Genomic DNA, 27,500 nt, shown 5'->3' on the forward strand with positions numbered 1-27,500 from the left:
CACCTGACCCTCGGTGCCGTGGCACATGACATCTTCTAAATCTCTCCAGGCTTCTCCGGGGCTTATTTCTCGCCGCCCCGACACATTCCGAGCTCTTTCATTACTTGGACAATATCTCGGAGACAGTTTGCAATAGCGCTGCTTTTTTTCTTCCTCCTTCCCAGTGTGGGATGAAAATCAATAGACACGGAGGCAAAGCTCATGTAAAGGATCACTCACTGGAATACCTGATCTTCTCACTTCAACAACATTGATGTAACTATGGAAACAAGTTCTCCCAAGATGAACACAGGGATATGCCTATCTTCTGACAAAAGGCTTTTTTATATCTCTCGCTAGCCCAGCAGTTACCCTACTACACCAACAACACCAGAGCGTCTTATATCTGTTGTCCCCCCCCCCCCCCACACTATGATGCCATCATCATTTTTCTGAAAGCACAAATTGTAAAGATATTATTCCGCGGGCCTCCTCTCTGGTAAACAAGGCCGGGTGAAATCTAATCTATGGTGCTGATACTCAGGCTGTGCCCGGCTAATTGAGTTGATGTAGTCCGTCCCTGGAGGAGCTGGACATAAAGACAGACTCTATCATATAGCTCATATACTGTATAGTTACTGGAAATGACTGGCCTTTCATATGGTCACTCACAGTGTGGCTGCCATGCTGCCATGCACATAACAACTAGCTGTTTTATAGTGAAGGACAGAATGCTTATCGTCGGCGTTGCTGTTTTACGAAGGTTAGCGCCTTTTTGCGAGAAATGAAGTGAAACTGTGAAAGAAGCAGATGTCAGTGGAAACCAACACACACACTACTTTGTCCATTGAGATTGTCAGCATCAGAACCAGAATCAGAATCAGAATCAGAATCAGCTTTATTGGCCAGGTATGTACACATACAAGGAAATTGGCTCCGGTTCGCTTAACTCTCAGAATCACAAGAATCACAGAGGATAATTAAACATTAATATTAACTACTATATACAATGCAATAATAATCATAATCATAATACATGTATGAAAGAGCGTCTATATTGTAAGTGTGTGTATGAAGGGAATATATGTACAGTATACAGCATGCATTATGTCTGCTGTCATTCCCTATGCATTATTCCTCACATGTTCCTGATGCATAGCATGTTGTGGTTCCTCACATGTTCCTGATGCAGAGCATGTTGTGGTTCCTCACATGTTCCTGATGCAGAGCATGTTGTGGTTCCTCACATGTTCCTGATGCAGAGCATGTTGTGGTTTTGATGCAGAGCATGTTGTGGTTTTGATGCATCTCGGCGCTCCTCTCCTCCTCGAGTGCCATTTCCATTCTTTGCATAAATGCAGTCTAAGAGTATTAAGAATTCATGCGTGTTGGTGAAGGTGGTGGTAAGTGTCAGACCCGCGCGGGCGCGCGCTCAGCCCGGGGGGGAGAGGGGGACATTAGGATCCATCAGGCTGACAGACAAATCATTCTCTCATGTAAACATAAATATGAGGGTATGTTTCCACCGCCGTCCCCGCTATCTGTTGCTATGGCTACCTTGCATTAAGCAGTGTAGCTGTCCCTGTTCATTTGGCTCCAGGGACTCCAGCAAGAGCATCATGTAACCTGCTGAGGCCCTAATGAGAAGGCCTGCTCATGTGAGTGGACGATATGTGAAATTCATTCCAAACACAGGAATTCAGCTGTCCATCATCCATGTGCTGGCCTGGAAAATGTTTACGCATTTGGAAAGGAGCTTTGAGGCAAATATTTTTCTTCTTCTGCCCAAACACACCTGACACAACGAAAAGGTCACAATGGATCAGCCACAGCACGCACGCACGCACGCACACACACACACACGCAGGCACGCACACACACACACACACACACACACACACGCAGGCACGCACGCACGCACGCACACACACACACACACACACACACACACGTGGGCACGCACACACACACACACACACACGCAGGCACATGCAGGCACACACACACACACACACACACATGCACGCACACACACACACACACACACACGCAGGCACACACACACACACACACACGCACGCAAACGCACACACACACACACACACATGCACACACACACAGGCACGCACACGCACGTGCACACACACACACACACACACACACACACACACAGGCACGCGCAATAAACACTATATGATGCTGAGCTCCATAAAGGTCATTTGTCGTGGAGAAATCACTGATCCCCAAATAATGCATTAACAAAGTCAATTAAGCATTCTCATCCAAAGAAGAAAGGAAGCCATCTCCAATAAAAAAAACAGAGCGCAAAAACGGCGTCCAAACAAACACCTCCCAGATAATTACACCAGCCATAAGAGGGAAAAGAGAAAGACAGTAGGAGGCAATGGTCACCGAGAAGAAAGAGCGCGCAGATGAGGCGAAGGGAGCGTGGTCACCGAGAAGAAAGAGCGGGGAGACGAGGCGAAGGGAGCGCCAACAGCTGCTTCCAATAGATTGTGAGTGGGATGAATTAAAAAGTTGAACCTTTTCTCGTGGCCGTATTCAACATGTCTGCCTGTGGGTGATTAATCACGCACGTCAGGACCTGTAAATCCTTTTCAATGGGAAACAAATGCAGCCACTGTCCTGTCCTCTCCTCAGCACCCGGCGCGCCCGGGGGCCGCCTGCCCGCTCCGCTCGCCCAGGCCCACAATACCTGTACTACACAGAGGGGACCCCAGGGGGAGACGGGGTGCGCGGACACACTGTAATCTACTCCAAACATGATGGCAGGAACAAAAAAGGCTGCATTTCAACACAATTGTATAGCAGCCTTTTATTGGTTTTGTGCATCCTTTCTGTGCACAATCAATGGAGGCAGGCGGCAGCACGGCTGCGGGTCCAACTGATGATGAAAGCCAAATGAGGCTGGTATGAAAAGAGAAGGCATTGTGAGCAGCAGGGACTTCTTGAACGCAGCAGGGATGTGAAGAGGCTTGTGAATGGTGTGGAGCCATTCACACCCCCCCGACCCCCCGTCTGATATCAGTCCTCTCCTTGGAGGTGCTTTAGTCTGTGAACTTCTTGTCACGTTCCTACATGGTGGTAAACAGCTGATCTAGTTCCTACATGGTGGTAAACAGCTGATCTAGTTCCTACACGGTGGTAAACAACTGATCTAGTTCCTACATGGTGGTAAACAACTGATCTAGTTCCTACATGGTGGTAAACAGCTGATCTAGTGCCTACATGGTGGTAAACAGCTGATCTAGTTCCTTACATGGTGGTAAACAGCTGATCTAGTTCCTTACATGGTGGTAAACAGCTGATCTAGTTCCTTACATGGTGGTAAACAGCTGATCTAGTTCCTTACATGGTGGCAAACAGCTGATTTAGTTCCTTACATGGTGGTAAACAGCTGATCTAGTTCCTGACATGGTGGTAAACAGCTGATCTAGTTCCTACATGGTGGTAAACAGCTGATCTAGTTCCTACATGGTGGTAAACAGCTGATCTAGTTCCTTACATGGTGGTAAACAGCTGATCTAGTTCCTACATGGTGGTAAACATATCTAGTTCCTACATGGTGGTAAACAGCTGATCTAGTTCCTACATGGTGGTAAACAGCTGATCTAGTTCCTTACATGGTGGTAAACAGCTGATCTAGTTCCTACATGGTGGTAAACAGCTGATCTAGTTCCTACATGGTGGTAAACAGCTGATCTAGTTCCTTACATGGTGGTAAACAGCTGATCTAGTTCCTACATGGTGGTAAACAGCTGATCTAGTGCCTACACGGTGGTAAACATATCTAGTTCCTACATGGTGGTAAACAGCTGATCTAGTTCCTACATGGTGGTAAACAGCTGATCTAGTTTCCTACATGGTGGTAAACAGCTGATCTAGTTCCTACATGGTGGTAAACAGCTGATCTAGTTCCTACATGATGGTAAACAGCTGATCTAGTGCCTACACGGTGGTAAACATATCTAGTTCCTACATGGTGGTAAACAGCTGATCTAGTTTCCTACATGGTGGTAAACAGCTGATCTAGTTCCTACATGGTGGTAAACAGCTGATCTAGTTCCTACATGGTGGTAAACAGCTGATCTAGTTCCTACATGATGGTAAACAGCTGATCTAGTGCCTACACGGTGGTAAACATATCTAGTTCCTACATGGTGGTAAACAGCTGATCTAGTTTCCTACATGGTGGTAAACAGCTGATCTAGTTCCTACATGGTGGTAAACAGCTGATCTAGTTCCTTACATGGTGGTAAACAGCTGATCTAGTTCCTTACATGGTGGTAAACAGCTGATCTAGTTCCTTACATGGTGGTAAACAGCTGATCTAGTTCCTTACATGGTGGTAAACAGCTGATCTAGTTCAGAAAGACAGTGAGAAAGTCAAGAGGCAGCAACATCGAGAGCCCGGGAGAAGAAAGTGTGTCATCAGCATAAAAATAGAAGCCTGCTAACGAATTCCTAATCATATCCCCCCCATTTCCTCAAGGGGCGATGCTAAAGAGGTTAAAACACGGGGCTGAGGAGGAGAATTTGTGGCACATTAGCTCTAGAGATTATTTCTTGCCATTCCAAACGCTCTCAGTGGTTATTGATTGCTAAATTCACCATTATCTCCCCCAGAAGTACAAAACATGCCTTTTCTCCGCGCGGCCATATATCCTTTCTGCAAATGTTAAAAGCACAATAATGGAGGGTAATTTCTTCTCCGATGCTAACACAGTGGTGAGAAGAACACGGCTGCTTTGTCAATCAATCAATTGGAAAAATAACACGTTAAAAGCCAAATGCATCATGTGGCACATCAGACGCAATGAAAAGGCATCAGTCTTGACTTCAGCTCGACTGCATCGAGTAATGCCTGCGCGGCTTTTACGAGTGAATAAATTGAATTCGCTTCAATAGAAAGCCCCCCCCCCCACACTGATTCCTTCAATAGAAAGTCCCCCCCCCCCACACTGATTCCTTCAATAGAAAGTCCCCCCCCCCCCCCCACACACTGATTCCAAAGGTGCAAGTGACCTCAGAGTAATCACCTCCCAAAAAAGAAAAGGTAGTATTAAAAGAAATCCTTTGTATTGAACAAAAGGCGAGTGTCAGTGTTCCCCGCTGAGTGAGAGAGTGCTTTTCTATGTGTGAAAGGTTGTGAGGGTAGTAATTCAGCAGGGCTGCAGAAGGTGTATGTTGGCAGCATGGCAGACTGTGGAGAATGGGCCACGGCCGGACGTTTTCCACTGCCTTTTGTGTGCCTCTGTTTGACCAGGCGTCTCCTGGTCCACAGGAGCTGCAGCCTCAACGCCCGAGCAGAGGAACAAAGCCGGCATTATCAGCCCCTATCTCTTCCCCACCCTGCCTCCACTCACTACTGACTGACACACGGGGACAAACAGGGACAGCGCCCGCGCCGTTCAGCTGCGCCGGGGGACTCTGAAGGCGGACTCTGAGGCGGACTGGGAGGTCCATTAAACACATAGGCGACACCTTAGCTGTGGACAAACACCGGCACAATAGCGTGCAACAGCGGTTGCCACGGAGACGGAATAAAACAGCGCACCAGCGCCAGTAGGCGACAAAGAGAGGGAAGGGTCAGGCACCACGGGCCACTGGCAACTGAAAAGCCTCCGCAAACTCCCCAGAGGAGAAGCCCTCGGAGCAGAGCTGAACACGCTTTTTACTCTCTGTCACGGGCACCACATGCTGGACTTAGGCAATCTGTGACATGTAAGGTTTGCCATTACCAACCGCTCAGCAAAGGAAACATTATGCATCAACAAATATTTGGCTAAAAATACATGTTTCTGTTGGTGATGTTTCTGATTTGTTACAAAAGAAAAAGACAAAATAGGAGTTTACAAAACACAACTTTTTTTTTTCTTTTTTACCACGGCACTGGGCCAGAGGCGCCGCCGGGATCATAAGATGGAAAAGTATGGGCAGTCAGTCACTCACTCACTCAGTCAGTCACTCATTGACGTTTAGTGGTTAAAGGGGCGTAACTAGGGATAGGAAGGTGGTAGAGAGTCAGGATTCGAGGGGTGGGTAGGAATAGTGCATGATGATAAACACCATGTGCATGATAAACAACATGTGCATGATGATAAACAACATGTGCATGATGATAAACACCATGTGCATGATGATAAACAACATGTGCATGATGATAAACACCATGTGCATGATGATAAACACCATGTGCATGATAAACAACATGTGCATGATGATAAACACCATGTGCATGATGAAAAACACCATGTGCATGATAAACAACATGTGCATGATGATAAACACCATGTGCATGATGATAAACAACATGTGCATGATGATAAACACCATGTGCATGATGATAAACACCATGTGCATGATAAACAACATGTGCATGATAATAAACACCATGTGCATGATAATAAACAACATGTGCATGATAAACACCATGTGCATGATGATAAACACCATGTGCATGATAAACACCATGTGCATGATAATAAACAACATGTGCATGATAAACAACATGTGCATGATGATAAACACCATGTGCATGATAAACACCATGTTCATGATAAACACCATGTGCATGATGATAAACACCATGTGCATGATAAACAACATGTGCATGATAAACACCATGTGCATGATAAACACCATGTGCATGATAAACACCATGTGCATGATGATAAACACCATGTGCATGATAGACACCATGTGCATGATAAACACCATGTGCATGATGATAAACACCATGTGCATGATGATAAACACCATGTTCATGATAAACACCATGTGCATGATAATAAACAACATGGGCATGATAAACACCATGTGCATGATAAACACCATGTGCATGATAAACACCATGTGCATGATGATAAACACCATGTGCATGATAATAAACACCATGTGCATGATGATAAACACCATGTGCATGATAAACACCATGTGCATGATAAACACCATGTGCATGATAAACAACATGTGCATGATGATAAACACCATGTGCATGATAAACACCATGTGCATGATAAACAACATGTGCATGATGATAAACACCATGTGCATGATGATAAACACCATGTGCATGATAAACAACATGTGCATGATGATAAACACCATGTGCATGATGATAAACACCATGTGCATGATGATAAACACTATGTGCATGATGATAAACACCATGTGCATGATAAACAGCATGTGCATGATGATAAACAGCATGTGCATGATGATAAACACCATGTGCATGATAAACACCATGTTCATGATGATAAACACCATGTGCATGATAAACACCATGTGCATGATGATAAACACCATGTGCATGATGATAAACACCATGTGCATGATAAACACCATGTGCATGATACACACCATGTGCATGATGATAACCACCATGTGCATGATGATAAACACCATGTGCATGATGATAAACACCATGTGCATGATGATAAACACCATGTGCATGATAAACAGCATGTGCATGATGATAAACACCATGTGCATGATGATAAACACCATGTGCATGATAAACACCATGTGCATGATGATAAACACCATGTGCATGATGATAAACACCATGTGCATGATGATAAACACCATGTGCATGATAAACACCATGTGCATGATGATAAACACCATGTGCATGATAAACACCATGTGCATGATAAACACCATGTGCATGATGATAAACACCATGTGCATGATAAACACTATGTGCATGATGATAAACACCATGTGCATGATAAACACCATGTGCATGATGATAAACAACATGTGCATGATGATAAACACCATGTGCATGATAATAAACAACATGTGCATGATGATAAACACCATGTGCATGATAAACACCATGTGCATGATGATAAACAACATGTGCATGATAAACACCATGTGCATGATGATAAACACCATGTGCATGATAAACAACATGTGCATGATAAACACCATGTGCATGATAAACACCATGTGCATGATGATAAACACCATGTGCATGATAAACACCATGTGCATGATGATAAACACCATGTGCATGATGATAAACACCATGTGCATGATAAACACCATGTGCATGATAAACACCATGTGCATGATGATAAACACCATGTGCATGATGATAAACACCATGTGCATGATGTTAAACACCATGTGCATGATGATAAACACCATGTGCATGATAAACACCATGTGCATGATGATAAACACCATGTGCATGATGATAAACACCATGTGCATGATGATAAACACCATGTGCATGATGATAAACACCATGTGCATGATGATAAACACCATGTGCATGATAAACACCATGTGCACGATGATAAACACCATGTGCATGATGATAAACACTATGTGCATGATGATAAACACCATGTGCATGATAAACACCATGTGCATGATGATAAACATCATGTGCATGATGATAAACACCATGTGCATGATGATAAACACCATGTGCATGATGATAAACATCATGTGCATGATGATAAACACCATGTGCATGATGATAAACACTATGTGCATGATGATAAACACCATGTGCATGATAAACACCATGTGCATGATGATAAACACCATGTGCATGATGATAAACAACATGTGCATGATGATAAACACCATGTGCATGATGATAAACACCATGTGCATGATGATAAACACCATGTGCATGATAAACAACATGTGCATGATAAACACCATGTGCATGATAAACACCATGTGCAGCATGATACACACCAACGTGAACATGGCTGACCAGACTGATGTTAGCCTTCATTATTAAGGAAGGTGCAGCGTCTCAAATGTCACATTTCATGTACAGTCAATAATTATTATTTTCCTTGCAGGGATGCTAGAGTTAAGTGCTTCATGCAGTCTAGAAATGCCAATCACAAAATGCATTTATAAATACTTGAAATGATGGCTGGTGTTTTTGCCTGCTGATCATATTTCCATGTGTAAATCAAACTCAAAGCTGTGGGGAGCTAATTAAATGGAACATGCTAGCTGAGGGTGCAGATCCGCTGGAATTTATTGAGGCTAGTTTGAAAACTGGCCTTTCATATTCAACAGCGAACACACACACACACACACACACACACACACACACACACATGCTTTGATTTGGTTTTCATTTAGCGGATACAGTGGTGATTTACAACGCTATTCTGCACCAAGAGCTTTTTGCTATTCTAGCCCTCCAATAATTTTTGATCTGCTTTCTGTCTCTTTTTCACTTATGGCTCACAGCAAATAAAACGCATCAATATAAGCATCCCCTGTGACCCTCGAGTTCGACAACATGTCTGCCAAACAGTTCACGGAGAAGAGGCAAGCCCGTTCTTCCCTCCCTCCCTCCCTCCCTCCCTCCCTCCCTCCCTCCCTCCCTCTCTCTCTTTCTGTGGTGCTCGTGTGCACAGCTCTCCCCTCCACCTGCCCCGGCTGCTGCTGTGGCCTTGTCTGAATCCTCCGAGTCCACTGCAGTGTATCCGCCTGGAAACAGCACAGATGCCAGGCGCCGGGTAAGTTGCGACAAAACAAGCAAAGTGATGGGATGAAGATGTCAGTTATGGCAAATAGAACTCTGTCACAGTCCTGTAACATCTCTGTCACTGATTATCAGACCGAACAGTCGTACATAACACACACACACAGACACAAACACAAACACACTTTGCCTGATAGACAGAAGCACAATAGCAGGATCCAAAACAGTTGAGCTCCCATAAACATGCTACTGGATAGCAGAGTCATAAACATTGCGCAGAGAAGCTGCGGGTTTTTCTAGCCCGTTTCGAGGGAAACAACCAAGGACTTTCACATTGATTCCATATCTAATTTATTTCCGGCCAGACGGGGGTTTGAGCGGGACGAGAGTGCTTTAGCAGTGCGCAGGGCGGGGTGGGGGTATTGGGTGGGGGGGGGCAGTGGAGGCAGTTCACAGGCGCGAGCTCTTGGGCTTGTTTTCCTTCAGTCCTCCGGGGTGGGAGAGAAGGATCAGGGGGTGAGGAGTCAAAGGGAGGACAAGGTGACTGATTGAGCGGAGGCATGAGGTCAACGTCGGGCAGCTGAATCAAACTCAGCCAAGGCTCTCTCCCCCCCTCAACTATGATCAGATATATCATCTGGCTCTGTCAACACATCTGTCCAGCTGGACGCAGTGCGTAGATCACTAACACATGTGCACATGTGGACAGACAGGGCTACACTCACACACTGCCTATAACAGTGGTACACATGTCCGTATCAGCACACATACAGCTCACAGCAGAAACCTGGGGAATAATGGATGCATGAAATCAATCTGCGAGTCTCAAAAGGGCATCGTGTGCAATGTGATCGCCCCTGAAATAACACCAGGAAACCATATCGGCGAGAGAGAGAGAGAGAGAGAGAAAAAAAAAGGCTCCACACAAAAGGAGAGACTAATTCAAAATGGATGACACGAGTAAGTCGTTTTAAAATTCTAAATGTGTATGTGCTTCAGACATTCGCTCCGGATAATTAATGTACAATGATGATCAGCAGTCACTATACGGGGATGGAAATTAATCGACAGCGATCGGCCCATTTTCAAAGAAAACGCTTTTGCAAAGTAACACGATTCTTTTCAATATTCTTCCACACATTCATCCACAACATTTTCAATACAGAATTCAATTATGCGGAAACACCTGAACAAACAATATCTCACAGCCAATTATTCGGCGCCTCGGAAACCGTCGGCAAACAAATTAGCAATGTTAATGCGAGAGAGCGTCTTGATATGTTTTGGGCTGTGTGTGCTTTACAAAGGCAGGCAGCACAGCAGCCCCCCCACTCTCTAGTCAGGGCCTATTGTTGACTGATGAATTAAACAGCCTGGACTTGATATGAGAAATGGAAATTTCCCCGTGTGTCAGTCTGCTTCCCTCTTCCTCAGCCGAGAGTCATCTTTACAGCGTCGTCGACTGTTTCTGTGCTCATTACTTTCGCAGGCATCTAAATCGTGAAAAATGCCGTTTTTCGACGACCGACGTTCCATATCTCATCTCCACTTTGAGCGGTGCTACTTCTGCTTGACATGTCCAGCTCGCCAGACAGAACAATGAGAAGCTAGCTGAGATATCCTGCCGAGGCTATTGCCCTGTGTATTGATTGGGCACGGGGCCAACATCCCCTCACTAAAAAGAGATTAAAATATCAGACTTGTCTAAGACATTTATGGAGTCTGTGACCTCAGCCAATGCTAAAGTGGAGTACATACATCATAGTCCATCTCTGTAAGCTACAGCGAGTCTTGGGGGCAGCAGCAGCGACAGAGAAGGAGGAGCGTGCTGGGGCCGATGCAGATGGGATGAAGCTACAAGTCGTGGTGGTGGGTGTAAATCAACATGCGTGTTTGTTTCATTCAGAATTCACAGCGCATCCCCGACATGCAAATGTGAAACTTGTGCTCGTAACAGTGCGAGCTTGTTCGCCCGGGAACCCTTCCTACACCTTTCTCTTTTTGAATGGATGAGAGAGATTCTGCGGGAGAGACAGGGAGACAAAGGCGTGAAAGATGTGCATGTCCATTCACAGCTCCAGAGAGAGGACCTTCATCACAGAGCGAGCAGGTCCTGCTCCATTCACAGCTCCAGAGCGAGGACCTTCATCACAGAGCGAGCAGGTCCTGCTCCATTCACAGCTCCAGAGAGAGAACCTTCATCACAGAGCGAGCAGGTCCTGCTCCATTCACAGCTCCAGAGCGAGGACCTTCATCACAGAGCGAGCAGGTCCTGCTCCATTCACAGCTCCAGAGAGAGGACCTTCATCACAGAGCGAGCAGGTCCTGCTCCATTCACAGCTCCAGCGAGGACCTTCATCACAGGGCGAGCAGGTCCTGCTCCATTCACAGCTCCAGCGAGGACCTTCATCACAGGGCGAGCAGGTCCTGCTCCATTCACAGCTCCAGAGAGGACCTTCATCACGAGAGTGAGCAGGTCCTGCTCCATTCACAGCTCCAGAGAGAGGACCTTCATCACAGAGTGAGCAGGTCCTGCTCCATTCACAGCTCCAGAGAGAGGACCTTCATCACAGGGCGAGCAGGTCCTGCTGCATTCACAGCTCCAGAGAGGACCTTCATCACGAGAGTGAGCAGGTCCTGCTCCATTCACAGCTCCAGAGAGAGGACCTTCATCACAGGGCGAGCAGGTCCTGCTCCATTCACAGCTCCAGAGAGAGGACCTTCATCACAGAGCGAGCAGGTCCTGCTCCATTCACAGCTCCAGAGAGAGGACCTTCATCACAGAGCGAGCAGGTCCTGCTCCATTCACAGCTCCAGAGAGAGGACCTTCATCACAGGGCGAGCAGGTCCTGCTCCATTCACAGCTCCAGAGAGGACCTTCATCACAGAGCGAGCAGGTCCTGCTCCATTCACAGCTCCAGAGAGAGGACCTTCATCACAGAGCGAGCAGGTCCTGCTCCATTCACAGCTCCAGAGAGAGAACCTTCATCACAGAGCGAGCAGGTTCCTGTCAACGTCTTTTCATTACATGGTGCGATATATTCACCCCCGGTGTCCAAACGGGCCCCGCTCCGCCGCTTGTCAAGAAAAGGCACTCTGGAGAAAAGTGCTCCTATCTCGCCCCCCGATCCCCCCGTTCGCCACGCCTGCTTTCAGACTGCGAGGCGGGAGAGGCCAGGCAGAAACGGGGAGGAATCGTGTTTGCCATCAACAGCTCAAGAGAGTCGCATGGCAGCAAGATTGATGACACCCTCCCCGAAAGTAACAAAAGAACTCCTGTCCACGAGGGCCCGCTTATGGGGCTTGATAGACTTGTCATCCTCTTAATAAACAGCTCTGATATGTCAGCAGCAGAGGCAGCGGGGACTACTACACCACGCTCACCCACCACGACGCCACGAGCACGGCCACCTACTGGGAGGAGCGGGGACTACACCACGCTCACCCACCACGATGCCACGAGCACGACCACCTACTGGGAGGAGCGGGGACTACACCACGCTCACCCACCACGACGCCACGAGCACGACCACCTACTGGGAGGAGCGGGGACTACTACACCACGCTCACCCACCATGATGCCACGAGCACGACCACCTACTGGGAGGAGCGGGGACTACACCATGCTCACCCACCACGACCACGACCACCTACTGGGAGGAGCGGGGACTACACCATGCTCACCCACCACGACCACGACCACCTACTGGGAGGAGCGGGGACTACACCACGCTCACCCACCACGATGCCACGAGCACGACCACCTACTGGGAGGAGCGGGGACTACACCACGCTCACCCACCACGATGCCACAAGCACGACCACCTACTGGGAGGAGCGGGGACTACACCACGCTCACCCACCACGATGCCACGAGCACGGCCACCTACTGGCAAAACAGCACCCGGATACTCTCTCCATGAGGCCCCTGTGGGCGTTGGCAGGGTAACAAAAGATAAATAAATTGGTGACAAAAACATGCCCGTCTTCTGATTTAATTGTTATTAGCGATGCACGATATTATCGTCAATCATATCGGTATCGGCCGATGTTACTCAATATCATATCGGTCCAATGATCGGTATCGGCATATATTTTCATATTGAGAGGAAACACTGTGTTAACTTTCATTTCTACAATTACAGCACATATCATCCAACCAAACATAATTTATTTTGTGCCAGAAAAGACAACATCTGTTCTTCCAGCAAATCTGATTAAAAAAAAAAGTTCTTCTTCAAAATTGTCCAATACAAACAATGCTTAAGGGACATTAGGCTCATTATGAAGAGAAGTGGAAGATGCAGAATCCATAAGCATATTATGTGACTATGCTGTGGATGGCTTTCTGTTGAAAGGCAAGTGTATATTAGAACATTGAAAAGAGAGTGGACAAAGTCATGGTCATTTTTTTTTTACCAGATACAATCAACAAACTGATTATATATCGTAATATAGCAAAATATCACCATTTCCTCTTTAATCGTGTGAACAATAAAATGACGTAACACAGGAGCATAAACTGTGTTTACTGCTCTCTGGTTTTGGATGTACTGCTGAAATCTAACTATAAAAACGGAAGGGGGGCGGAATCTGTGAGTATTAACAATTGAGGGAGCAGATTTGATCAAGTTTAGACATCCCATATTAATATGAGAGACCAGGATGACAAACACACACACAAACAATCCATGCCAAGAAGATGGAGCAAAAAAAGAAAAAAAAGAGAATCATTTTATATAGTCTGCCATTTACAATATTCACTTATTTTTCACCAGGAATGTTGTTGTCTCTGTCATGATTCAATCTACAGCACACTCCCCACACGCTGTATAATACCTAGTTAAAGCCAGCAGGGTGTGAAATGGTATTTGGAAATAAATGAAACCGACTATGAAACAGTGGAGTTGGGAGATATTGCCATGTCAAGATGACAGACAAGTCCTGGAATGGAGCAAAAAAAGTTATTATCCAAAAGAAGAGCGAGGCTGGATTAAATATAAACCATGATGCCTCTCGCTGCACTGCCATCACCTCGCTGCACTGCCATCACCTCAGCTCATGTCAGCAAGCGAGTATACAAGAGACTCACACAGTGAGTATACAACACAGACTCACTGTGAGTCTGTGTTGTATACTCACTGTGTGAGTCTGTGTTGTATACTCACTGTGTGAGTCTGTTGTATACTCACTGTGTGAGTGTGTGTTGTATACTCACTGTGTGAGTCTGTGTTGTATACTCACTGTGTGAGTCTGTTGTATACTTACTGTGTGAGTCTGTGTTGTATACTCACTGTGTGAGTCTGTGTTGTATACTCACTGTGTGAGTCTGTTGTATACTTACTGTGTGAGTCTGTGTTGTATACTCACTGTGTGAGTCTGTGTTGTATACTCACTGTGTGAGTCTGTGTTGTATACTCACTGTGTGAGTCTGTGTTGTATACTCACTGTGTGAGTGTGTGTTGTATACTCACTGTGTGAGTGTGTGTTGTATACTCACTGTGTGAGTGTGTGTTGTATACTCACTGTGTGAGTGTGTGTTGTATACTCACTGTGTGAGTGTGTGTTGTATACTCACTGTGTGAGTCTGTGTTGTATACTCACACGGTGAGTATACAACACACTCTGTTGCAGATGCCGGTCCATTTGAACAATCAACAGTATTCCATGGTGCCGTTTCAACAAATCTTTAAAAAAAAATCTCCACAATTGTACTTGTCCCCCTGCTGTCCCAGATGTTGCTCCACCCCCTCTGCCGATCTGCGGAGAGTTGTAGACTAGCACATGCTTCCTCCGATACATGTGCCGCTTCTTTTCACCTGACAGCGAGGGGTTTTATTGGCAGGACGTAGCACGCGGGAGGATCACGCTACCCAAACCCCCCCCCCCCAGTTTCCCTCCCCACCTGAACAGGTCCCCCCGACCGACCAGAGGTGCAGCGACTAGGACACATACCCTTAATCCGGCTTCCCACCCGCAGACACGGCACAATTACTGTGCCTGTAGGGACGCCCCGACCGAGCCGGAGGTAACAGCCGTTTCAAGTATACCTGCAAAGCCTTTGGGTTGTTGACGCTTCCAAACGACGTGTTTTGAAGGAAGGAGCATTAGAGGAACAGAGCTGCATCCCCTCCAGGCATCTCCTGGCCTGATTTACAGCTGGACAGATGTGTCACACAGGACGGGCTGGTCATTGGCATAGTGACCAGACGTTGTCAGTATTATTAATTTCAAAAGGTAGACAGCTGTCCTGTGGATTGTTGAGACCAGAGGACACGATGATATACGACGAGCAGGGAATAGCGAGGGTTGGCCCTAACTGTTGAGAGGGTTGAGTGGGGTGAGGGGGTAAGCTGTGCAGAGAGCTATCCATCGCCCCAACTAGGTTGTGTTTATTCTGGTATAAATTTACATTCCCCTGTCACTCAGAAGAAAAAAAACTTCATTTGTGTCTATTATTTTTTGAAAAACTCTAAATCACGCTTGTTAACACTAGCTAAAAATAGTGCCATTCTCCTCTGTCCTGTCTGTCATTTCAATCTTCTGTACGGAGGGTCCGTAATTATATTTTGACAAGCCGGTTTACATTACATCGTACAAGATTTGAATGAATTTTGACATGTTATAATTTCCGTCAAAGTGAACGAGGTGACACTGTATGAAGGCTGTACATAATGACATCAATTCACAGAGCGCTGCTGTGACAGACAGATGTGTTTGAAAATGTGTTTAGTAATTATGATTCTGCGCTGGATGCATGGGTCATGCAATAAAGACACATCGACAGGTAAAGGGGAAAATGTCACCTTGGCTGCTCATTGGCTCAGCATTAAGGCCATAGAGCCCAGATGCACCAAATGAATTTGTGCGCGGGTAGCTGCTGCCCACTGCTGGAATTAAGAGGCATTGCTCTCCCAGAACAGAAAGCTGTTTTACAGTAACACACTACTCAGCACACTTGACCAATGTTTCCAGACTATTTTGATCATGCATTACAATAAAGCCTAACATATTTTACAACAAAGACTTTAAAACTTCTGATACAATCTGGATTCCTACCTGGCAGACACGCTTCCCATCTTGCTTTCCTCCAGTGGTGAACAACTACCATGACAAGACATTACATGTGTCAGTGTACAATGCAACAATTAATGCAACAGGTAACGACTGTAACTGCTGCCAACTGTTCACAGAAACTAGTAACACTAGTAACACTACTACGAATAACTGTAATTGTATGGTAATTGAAAAGACTGTATTTTCATAGAACATTTAAAAAAAATCATGCTAAAAAAGATTAAATTTTATAGTAACACTACAATAATAATAATGCTATCAATTTAAATTCAATTTAATATCGGTGTATCCCTAAATTTGAATGAAACAAGCATGAATTTTCAATAGCTGTGACCAGCCGATCTGCGCAGTCTTGCCCGCAGCTCGGCTGCTGCGTGGCCTCGCCCTGCTCTATTGCCATGTGCAGCATACAATCGTCTGCTCTATTGGCATGCGCAGCACACAATTTGCTCAACTTCGCCTCACTGATTACATCACTGTTATTGATGATGTCACAATGCCTATGACATCATCAGTGCATATTACATCATCAGTGATGTCATAAGATGATTTTGGTCAATAATGATGTCAATGTCATAGACATTCATCAGTGGGACAAAATCCCTTGTGCATTCTCACTTTTTCCAGCAGTAGATGAGACTGGGAAACACAGCAATGATGGCATCAGTGAAGTCCTCCATGCACTTTGCCCACTGAGAAGACAGTCTGATGGATTCACTCATGTGCTTTGATATGCTTTCCTGTATTGAGATGATCAAAAAGACATGGGGAGGTGAGGACACAATTCAAAGAAAAGTCTGTCAATCCACGTCAATTCTGTCCTGGCATGAGTTTAACTCCGCCCTAGTCATTTATTTTATCACTAATAGAGAACCGCCGGAATGAGTCTGGAAGAATACGTCCGGGTTCGTCAGGCAAAAAAAGTGAATGGTGTTTAGAATGGAGATTTCACTTATATGCATAAAATAAGGTCTGTGGTTAACAAAAGTTTATGGGAACGCGAATTTGTGTTCAGCATGATCATCTTCACAAACGTGAATAACTTTGATGACTTTTGGAACATAAATGCGTTTTTTTTAAACACAATTTTTAGAAAATGCTTCAAAAGGCATAAAAGTTATTCAGTAGTACTACTACTGTACCACTACATGACTTACCGGTACTGGTCTTCTTGGACAGAACGGCCCCTCCTCACATCCTCCAGTGTTAACAAAGCCCAGGTCTCCTCAGTAAGGGGTCCTGCATCAGTGTAGCCACAGTAGGCCTGACACAGAGCCAGAGCCTCCCTCATCCTCTTCACCGGCTGCTCTACAGCTCTCGGCCCATCGGGTGGCGCTGTAGACCCACAGCTGACTTTCCCTTTCGTCTCAGGCAAACCGAACTGAAAAGCAAAACAAAGGCAAAAGGTTATAGAGGTGTTTCTTCTTTCTTTCTACTTCTTCCTTTGAAGCGGGGTGGAATATGAGATATGAGATTTCAGTGCATCACTGATCAAGCATATTAATGCAGGTTGAATGACCAGATATGTGAGAAAACATCTTAATCTAAAAATGCTTAGTAGGCGGGAGCCAGAATATGTTCAGACATAAGGAAAGAAAGCTATACTGTATATACATGTAGAGGACGTATTCACAATGGATGCCAAAGACGGTAAATGTAAATTAAATTCTATGTCAACACTTTTTCATTATACTTCAGAGTTCATTAATAGTTGAGTAATATCGTGTTACAAATCTTCACCTGGCACACTTCCTGCTTAGCAGTGTGAATCCAGGGCATCACATTCCCAGAGGGCAGGGAGCGGATAATAAGATGGCCGCTTGTGTCTTCACAGAGAGTGGCAGTGCACTTCTGCCCCTGATGAACAAGCTCACTAAAACACACTGGAACATCTTCTTGGTCAGAACCTGCCACAGAGCTCTGGAAGGGCCGACCTCTGTCTTCATTAAGAAGCAGGTTGAAAAAGTTGTCCAGCTCCTGCCACCATCCCATGTGGTGCAGCATGCTGTTTTGACCCCTGGGCTCTCAAGAAGTCCTCAGCCAGCGCATCAGCAGACAAACCTATAGGGAGAGGTGTTCTGGTTTGGGCCTGGGATGAGGAGGAAGAAGGGGATTGGTGGTGACGTGACAATGGATGGAATATAATTATGGGTGTGTGCATGCAGACGTGAGGAGGGATCTCTGTGTCTTCCTCTTTGCTTCTGCTCCTGATGTGCACTATGTTGTTGCACCCAGGCCTCTCCTCTTCTCTTCAGAGGAGAACCATTTCCACAGACCAGGTCCACCATGCCTCCCTGCTGCACCAACCCGTACTCCAGTGCGGGGTCTTTGATGGGACCTGTACAGAACCCGCTTTCTCATTTTGGTGGGAGGTCTGGATAACTGTTCAACCGTCAGATGATTCACAGTTCAAATGCCAGCTTGATGGATCATCACAAGGTCTGTGGGTCTGTTGAGGAATGAGACCAGAGGCGACATCTCAGCTTTGGCAACGGACGAACACTCATCCAGGCTGGTGACGGCTGCCTTGCAGACACAGAGGTGAGGTAGACTGGAGCCTGCTTAGAGCTTTAGATCTCATTATTGTCCCAATATCGATCTGCTCCTTCATTTCATCAGGATTGCTACCAGATAATTCCACCAACCTCCCTGAAAAACAACAACAAACAATATATACACATAAGGAAAGGAATATGGTTAGCTTGTTGTACTGTCAAATAAACAATAAACAAAACAATGTTTTTGTTTCACATGTACCAGGAGTTCTCATAATATTGGAGCCATCAGAGAGGTGGATGGTTCTGATGACAGTGAACAGTGCCTCCTAGTGGTACCTCTGGCTCACATCTGGAGCAGCCTGTCCACTCCAACACAGAATGCCACAAGCTCCTCTCCTTCATGACGTTCACGTGCACACAACACACAATGCATGGGTCAAAAACATTCCTCTCTCAACATTCTCACACCGTCAAGAGACCGGCTAGGGCCAGCTAGCCTAGGCTGTAAGATTTTACCAACAATATTATGGAAAAACATGTTGTTTTTTGTCATTGGCAGCATTTGCCTATAGTGTGAACTCATTTCACCTGCATGTGACATTGAGTACAGTATCTTCCAGAAAGTGTATAATTGGAGAGTTTACCCTTTGACACGTTGATGAGGTAATTGGAGAGTTTACCCTTTGACGAGGACCCAAGCATTTCTTTGCAGAGGATGTAACCATTATAAAGCTCACTTTGTCTGTCATTGATTGTCACGCCCCTCGATCCTTCTAGTACCCACACGTGAACTCATGAATGTTTGCAACTTACTGTTTTATGTTTTGACAAATGCAAAACAAACAACAAACAAACCAACAAACAAACAAACAAAATATTGATCACCAAAAGAAAACCATGCTATATAGGCTACACAGAAAATCTGCATCTGTATTCGTTTCCATGGAAACGAATGGAGATGCAGATTTCCTGTGCCATCATCATGCATGATGGCTGGCAATGATTATAACATGTGCATGGATGAATTTAACACATAGGCGAACTGCTCACATGGGCATCATATGCGAGACCTGATTGAACTAGCATCTGCGGACTTTTCTCGGTAGGATTACATAATTTGCCCCACTAAAACCAGTCAGTGAGTGCAGTGCACCCTGGCTATACTGACTTCTACCACATGGTGGCGCTCTGGACTGGAAATGTAATAGCCTACCTCTCGAGTGTGTGCTGCTGTGCTGAGTAGGTGATGCGTGTGTGTTCCGCAGGGATGTGTTTCTATATTCTGCAATGAGACAGAACAGAATGATCAAAACGTGAATTAAATTGACCTCCTCCATCACAGCCACGTTACTCATGATAATTACACACGGGAGGTTGAAGATGCATTGGAGTCACGCTAAACGACACGCGGCCGCTGTTCCTACTAGAGACTACAGACTAGTAGAGGGCGTCGCACGCCTCAGGTTGTCCAATGAGCGAGCCGCATGTGCCTTGGAGTAAACCCTCCTGGCCAATCAAAGGCAAGACGTCCCCCGTTCCTCTCGTTATAAATGTGCCCCGACCCGGACTCGTGGTACCGGAGAATGAGAGAGCTACTATCGAGACATCACACAACAAGACACTGGACCTGCCAGTCCTTTAGTTTTTATTACAATTTCCTCGTTATTCCAGGTAATGTGTTTATCCTTTTTTCCCATTCTCTTCAGTCTGTGTAGTAACGATGGTGACTGACACTGACATCCTGCTTGCTTCCGCGTTCATTGTGACAGACTTTTCATTGTAGTCTAGTTTTTTGACAGTGAACAAAATTCACTTTGACATGTTTCGCTTCAGTGGCTTAGAAACTGTGTTGATTCCGTTTCAGTAGGCTATAGTATTATAGTATTTGTGTGTGTGTGCTAGTAGTTATGAGTAGGGCTTCACATGCTGGCGCCGGTTTCCAACGAGGAAGTATTATGATGTAATATTGCATCGCTCTAGTACGTGTGTAACCATGACGCGTTATTATAGCGAGGTTATAACGGCTGGATTCGCATAGAGACGCATCATGGAAATTGTTTCACATTAGTGCTTCTTTGTCGTTGTCCACACATAGGCCAGCCTTTATGTTATATCTCTAAATGTATAGGCTTATTTAAGGCAAGGCGCGTTTATTTGTATAGCGCATTTCATACACAGATGCGATTCAAAGACAGACATAAAGAGAGACGGGGGTGTGTAAAAGAACAAGCAAATGCATGACTGAACATGTAAAAATAATCAAAACCAGTAAAATAGCCATATTTTACCAGTTTAAATCAAACATGGAATCGTGGTGAAGAATAGTGGCATTACTTCTTGCTATTTCAGTCGCAATTTTGTGAGTGAATTCATCCTTGGTGAATCCTTAGGGGTGGTGGAGGGTGGCTTGCTTTGTTTTGTTTCCAAAATGCAGAGAAAAAGCTGAAGTACTATAGGCTATATATATATATATAGGCTAGGCTAGGCTAACCTAACGTCACAGCATCTTTCCTTCTGGAAGACGGAACAATGATGTTGTTTCCACCATGCGCACCGGGGTTACGCAACATGTTCCTCGATGTGGCTATGTGGATACAGCCGGAGCTCATACCTGCTCTCTTCTTCTCCTCAGGTGTGTTATAGTAGGAAATAAGATGGCCACGTCTTCCAGCGCCACTTTGAGTAAAGCTGTTAAACAGCAGTACATGGACCTGCCTCAGGGGGACAAAGTACAAGCCATGTATATCTGGATCGACGGGACCGGAGAGGGGCTCCGGTGCAAAACCAGGACGCTGGACTCTGAGCCCAAAAGCATCGAGGGTAAGTACAGTAGTATGCTTCAATGATGAAGCGTTTTGTAATCGCCTTGACTTATCCCTGCTTCCTGAATGCGTTCTGAGGCCTGTTCTAACGTACCTCTAAAGATGATGCCCAAATGGGACGTGTGAGATTAATGGCAGGCTTCCCCCGTCTGTAGAGCTGCCTGAGTGGAACTTCGATGGCTCCAGCACCTACCAGGCAGAGGGCTCCAACAGTGACATGTATCTGATGCCTTCTGCAATGTTTCGCGATCCATTCCGTAAAGACCCCAACAAGCTGGTCCTGTGTGAAGTGCTGAAGTACAACCAGAAGCCTGCAGGTAACATGGAAGCTCTGAATCTGTCTAAAATATTAGAATAATAACAACAACAACAATTATTAGTATTATTATTAAAAGCTGTGGATCTTTTGGTTTTTGTCTAATCTGAAAAATTCCCTCACACAGAAACCAACCTGCGAATCACATGTAAGAAGATCATGGAGATGGTTGCGGATCAGATCCCGTGGTTTGGCATGGAGCAGGAGTACACCATCCTCGGCACTGACGGACACCCTTTTGGCTGGCCATCTAACGGCTTCCCTGGACCACAAGGCAAGGAGCTAGTAAAGTACACAAAATACGTGTTGTTGTGATCCACGCATGGGAACATTTAAGATCAAACTCGGGGACGGTTTGTTTCACGACTCCTTGTTTACAGGTCCGTACTACTGCGGCGTGGGAGCAGACAAAGCCTACGGCAGAGATATCGTGGAGGCCCATTACAGAGCCTGCCTGTATGCTGGAGTGCAGATTTGTGGCACAAATGCGGAAGTGATGCCTGCTCAGGTAAATGCCAGATGAGTGTTTTGGGCCTATAATATGCTTTTGTGGATGTTAAACATTTAGAGATTCAACTGGACGCTGGACTTTAAACCTTTTTGCTCTGTGTTCAGTGGGAGTTCCAGGTGGGACCTTGTGAGGGCATCAACATGGGTGACCATCTGTGGGCGGCCCGCTTCATCCTGCACCGTGTCTGTGAAGACTTCGGAGTGGTCGCCTCGTTCGACCCCAAGCCCATCTCCGGGAACTGGAACGGCGCCGGCTGCCACACCAACTTCAGCACCAAAGAGATGAGGGAAGATGGCGGATTAAAGTGAGTTTCAAACTGTTAGCTCATTACACAAAATGTGATCATTCAAATGTTTTTCCGTGTGCTAACGTGATACTTTCTCCCTTCAGAGCCATCGAGGAGTCCATCGAGAGGCTGGCGAAGAGGCACCACTACCACATCCGTGCCTACGACCCCAAGGGGGGGCTGGACAACGCCCGCCGTCTCACCGGCCACCACGAGACCTCCAACATCCACGAGTTCTCGGCGGGCGTGGCCAACCGCGGCGCCAGCATCCGCATCCCTCGCCAAGTCGGGCAGGAGAAGAAGGGCTACTTTGAGGACCGCCGCCCGTCCGCCAACTGTGACCCGTACGCTGTGACCGAGGCCCTGATCCGCACCTGTTTGCTCAGCGAGGAGGGAGACGAACCCACGGATTATTAGATCCGCATCTCTCTGGACTGAGTTCCCACTCCCACCCTCACCCCTTCACCCCCCCCCCCCCCCCCCTCCCCGAACGGCTGAAAGTCGTCAAAGCTAGTACTGTATTTTTTTCTTCTCTTCCCACTTAAATGATTTTAACCCATGTTTTTAAGATAGCTTAAAGTTGGCTGGTCAACTTAGCCATGACAAGACGGTCGTTTCCTCGATAGTTGCAGACATGGTAATGGCAGGGTCTGTCTCTCCCCTCGTGTTTAGAAGGGATTGGCTTTTGTAACATTGTTTTTAAAGCCCCTTTCATGGTAAACTCTCTAACCCTTCCCTGTGTCTGAACATACCCTTCCCTGTGTCTGAACATACCCTTCCCTGTGTCTGATGACTCAAATGAACTAAAGCACATGGACACTGAAGAGTAGCGCTGCTAATGCTAGACAGCATGTGTAACCTCTTAATAAATCTGACTTGTTTGTGTTCTGTTAATATATGTCGACCTGCCTTTTCGACGATTTTTCACTCTTCAATGTTACTAATTCTTTCGATTAAGAAGTGTCTATATTTTTTAAATGGCAACGTAACGTCTTCAGATTTCGACTACTCGAGTCACATTGTGCGGTACACTCTGTAGATGTCTGTACTACCCGGACTTTTGTTTGTCTAAATGTGGTGATCTGTCCATAATGCCATTTGTAGAGTTCCTGTACAACTCATGAAGGAGTTTTATCCTTTTGTCAATTGCTATATTGTAATACACCTGTTTTGGTGAAACATCAGCTTTCCGAACCTGGTGTTTTTTATTGAAACATTTAAAACTTTTATTTTTACCACATGACTTGTTTATGGTTCTTCATTTTTAAATACGTACAAATTTTGTTATAGTACACATTTAACCCTGGCACTTTTTTCCCCCACTCGATTTTACAACTTGGTGTATCTGAAAGCTAGTTTAAGAATGGTCTAAGGCAGCCTTAGACTCGTCTTAGATTCTCAGGTTGGACTAAACTAATTAGACTGTTAGACAGTCATAGTCTGCTATGACTGTGACTGAAGCAGTTCAGACCAGTTCAGATCCACCCTGAAACTGCAGATCAACAAGCTTTGATTGACGCTATTACATAGCATTTTAACTGTTACATGGGATTACCTAACGTGCCCACAGAGACATGAACCAGGGTGTACTTTGAACCAGGGTGGAGCCTCCCAGGCGCGCTGTGCTGCAGATGTCTTGGCACGAGGAGACAGACAGCTTTGTTGTGGCTTCTGGTTTTCAGCAGGGAAGTAATTAGAGAGCAGACTGCACACCGTGTACTCACAGGATTGCCCCCTATATACGCACAGGGCTAGACTGCTTTACTGCAGGCAGCCTGACTCCTTTACTGCACACGCAGCCTGTCTCCTTTACTGCAGGCAGCCTGACTCCTTTACTGCAGGCAGCCTGACTCCTTTACTGCAGGCAGCCTGACTCCTTTACTGCAGGCAGCCTGACTCCTTTACTGCAGGCAGCCTGACTCCTTTACTGCACACGCAGCCTGAGGGCCATAGCACTTGGCACTTAGATAGCACTAAACAGGCAAGTGGCAACTTTAAAAATGTGTGTTGACACATATACATACATATGTACATACATTTGTGTGTGTGCACTGTATGTATGTATTATATATGCATATATATATATATTGTGTGTGTGTGTAAGTGAGCGTTGCAGCCTCTTCTGAACCAAATTTGCCAATTCAGCATTATCCTATAGTCAAAACCTGTCTAGCAACAGATTTGAACAAGACATGCAACCAAAATAGTTGTTTGTTTGCCTTCTAAGGAAACAGAGGAGAGACATTTCAGCCACACTTTGATAAGAGGTGCAGAACATCTACTGTACATTTCACTGGAGGTCAATATTTACTCTCTGTGTCCCGCGTGCCTCCCGGAGGAGGGCAGCAAGTTTGCTGTGAGACCTTTTACCTAGATCCCAGCTGCCTTCACAACAAAAGTTACTTTGCACCCTGATTGGCTGTGTGAGGATCAAGTTAGCCAATCGTAATGTAGGGGGCTGGTTCTATCCTGTTTCAGTGGATGTTGTTGGCTGGCATGAAGCCGAGACATGTACTCTAACTTTGCCTTGTTGAGGTTTGCCCAAATCTAAAAATAAGCCCTCCCCTAAACTGACTTTTTGTGCCTTTTTGCACGTGCCTGACTGAGTGTTTGCTTGGGATTTTCATGTTAAAAAATCTGGGGCAGAAAATGCGGAATTTGGTGACAAAACAACTTCAAATGTTTTCATGATGTGAGAATTCTTTTAAAAGTTTTTGCTCTGGCATGTGGAATGAAGGAAATAATGAGGGTTTTCTGTCTCTTGGTCTGTAGGTTTAAAGAAGTGTCTCCCTACAGTCATACAGCAGCAAGAAAACACTCACAACAACTGCTGCTACAGGAAATGCTAAATCAGACATTATGGACTTTGGCACTGGAGCCAAAGCTGAGACCAAAACATGGATGAAACCAAAACAACCTCAACCTCCACTGCTATAGTGCTGCTACATACAACTCCAGGGAAAACATCGGCCCACGCTGTGCTGTCATGGTCTGCTGCCATGTGGATGTGATTCCCACAAGCAAATGATGAGTTTAAACCACTTCCTACACTGTGCATGCTTTTTTAAATACACCCTCACCTTGAGTACACAGGAAGTAAAAAAAAAACCTAAGAGGAGAAATGTGGAATTAGGTCAGTTCCATTTAGGACTGCAACTAACGATTATTTTCATAATCGATTAATCTGTCGATTATTTTCTCGATGAATCAATTGTTTGGTCTATAAAATGTCAAAAAATGGTAGCAAATGACGATCAGTGTTTCCCAAAGCCCAAGATGACGCCCTCAAATGTCTTGTTTTGTCCACAACTCAAAGCTAATATCAGTTTACTGTCATACAGGAGTAAAGAAACCAGAAAATATTCACATTTAAGAAGCTGGAATCAGAGAATTTTGACCTTTTCTCTTAAAATTGTACTCAACGATTAATCGATTATCAAAATAGTTGTCGATTAATTTTCTGTCGATCGACTAATCGATTAATCGTTGCAGCTCTAGTTCCATTCAATCTCAACAATCAATCCGTGTATCTAGGTTTCCGCTGTTCATATTTGATACCTATACAGTATAGTGAGGATCTATTGTATTGAATCCTTGCCTGGGTGTTTTCTAGCTGTTTTTTCTCTTCCTGTTACTCAACAGCGCGAGTGTTCAAGATGTGTTTAGAACAGAAGAGAGGAGGAGTGCAGACAGGGACTCTGTACTACATCACCACGATCCATAAAAGGCATCTAATGTCATCTATTCAGTATTTCCTCTCCCGATTCATTGTAGGACTGAAGCGTGCGTGCGGAATCCTAAATCACCGTCTGCCTGGGAATCTCACATGATGCGACAAGACACTGGACAAAGGACGGGGAGGGATGCTGCTCTGTTGCTATGACAACCACCGGAATGTACAGGCTGGAGCGAGGTGGTTCTTGTATAGAGTGGGAGAACCAGTGAGGAGGGGGAAAACATGTTTATCCTTACATGTTATGTAAGGAGGGAGAAAGAGCTGCACAATAGCCCCCGGACCACAACACAGTTAAGTCGGTTGGCCATGCACTCACACACGCTATGAAATCGGCCAATTAAAATCCTCCCCACCATTTTACATGTTCATATAGTCAAAAGAACTACGACTCATATTTGTGCAATTTAATTGGACGAGCAATAATAAAACAGCGTGTGCAATGAATGAAGCATCATCCCTCATTCAGGAACATAGGGCTTTGTCATCCTGTGCACTCCTCTCCTCTCTACAGGCTCTGTAGGGCTTTGTCATCCTGTGCACACCTCTCCTCTCTGCAGGCTCTGTAGGGCTTTGTCATCCTGTGCACTCCTCTCCTCTCTACAGGCTCTGTAGGGCTTTGTCATCCTGTGCACACCTCTCCTCTCTACAGGCTCTGTAGGGCTTTGTCATCCTGTGCACACCTCTCCTCTCTACAGGCTCTGTAGGGCTTTGTCATCCTGTGCACGTCTCTCCTCTCTGCAGGCTCTGTAGGGCTTTGTCATCCTGTGCACACCTCT

General features: G+C 45.5%; 2 protein-coding genes across 5 annotated transcripts in view; one reads left to right on the forward strand and one right to left on the reverse strand.

Annotated features, from left to right (window-relative positions):
• pbx1a (pre-B-cell leukemia homeobox 1a) overlaps positions 1–17,281 on the reverse strand; it is a 104,399-nt gene extending 87,118 nt beyond the window's left edge. The window contains exons 1-2 of one of the 4 annotated variants that reach the window (XM_083659269.1): positions 17,174–17,281; positions 16,538–16,582 (exon numbers count right to left, since the gene is read on the reverse strand). The gene's annotated coding sequence lies outside the window, so the exon portion shown is untranslated. The remainder of the gene's footprint in view (positions 1–16,537; positions 16,583–17,173) is intronic. The other 3 variants (XM_083659271.1, XM_083659272.1, XM_083659273.1) reach the window with 3 other exon arrangements.
• A 3,303-nt stretch (positions 17,282–20,584) lies between these two features.
• glula (glutamate-ammonia ligase (glutamine synthase) a) lies at positions 20,585–24,222 on the forward strand. Its single transcript, XM_083659794.1, has 7 exons — positions 20,585–20,724; positions 21,686–21,873; positions 22,031–22,192; positions 22,319–22,465; positions 22,572–22,699; positions 22,807–23,006; positions 23,093–24,222. Exons 2-7 carry the CDS (start codon positions 21,708–21,710, stop codon positions 23,403–23,405), a joined length of 1,116 nt encoding a protein of 371 aa, XP_083515920.1. The 5' UTR covers positions 20,585–20,724; positions 21,686–21,707; the 3' UTR covers positions 23,406–24,222.
• Positions 24,223–27,500: the final 3,278 nt, after the last annotated feature.

This window comes from Poromitra crassiceps, assembly GCF_964638095.1.
Source record: "Poromitra crassiceps genome assembly, chromosome: 23".
NCBI lineage: Eukaryota > Metazoa > Chordata > Actinopteri > Beryciformes > Melamphaidae > Poromitra > Poromitra crassiceps.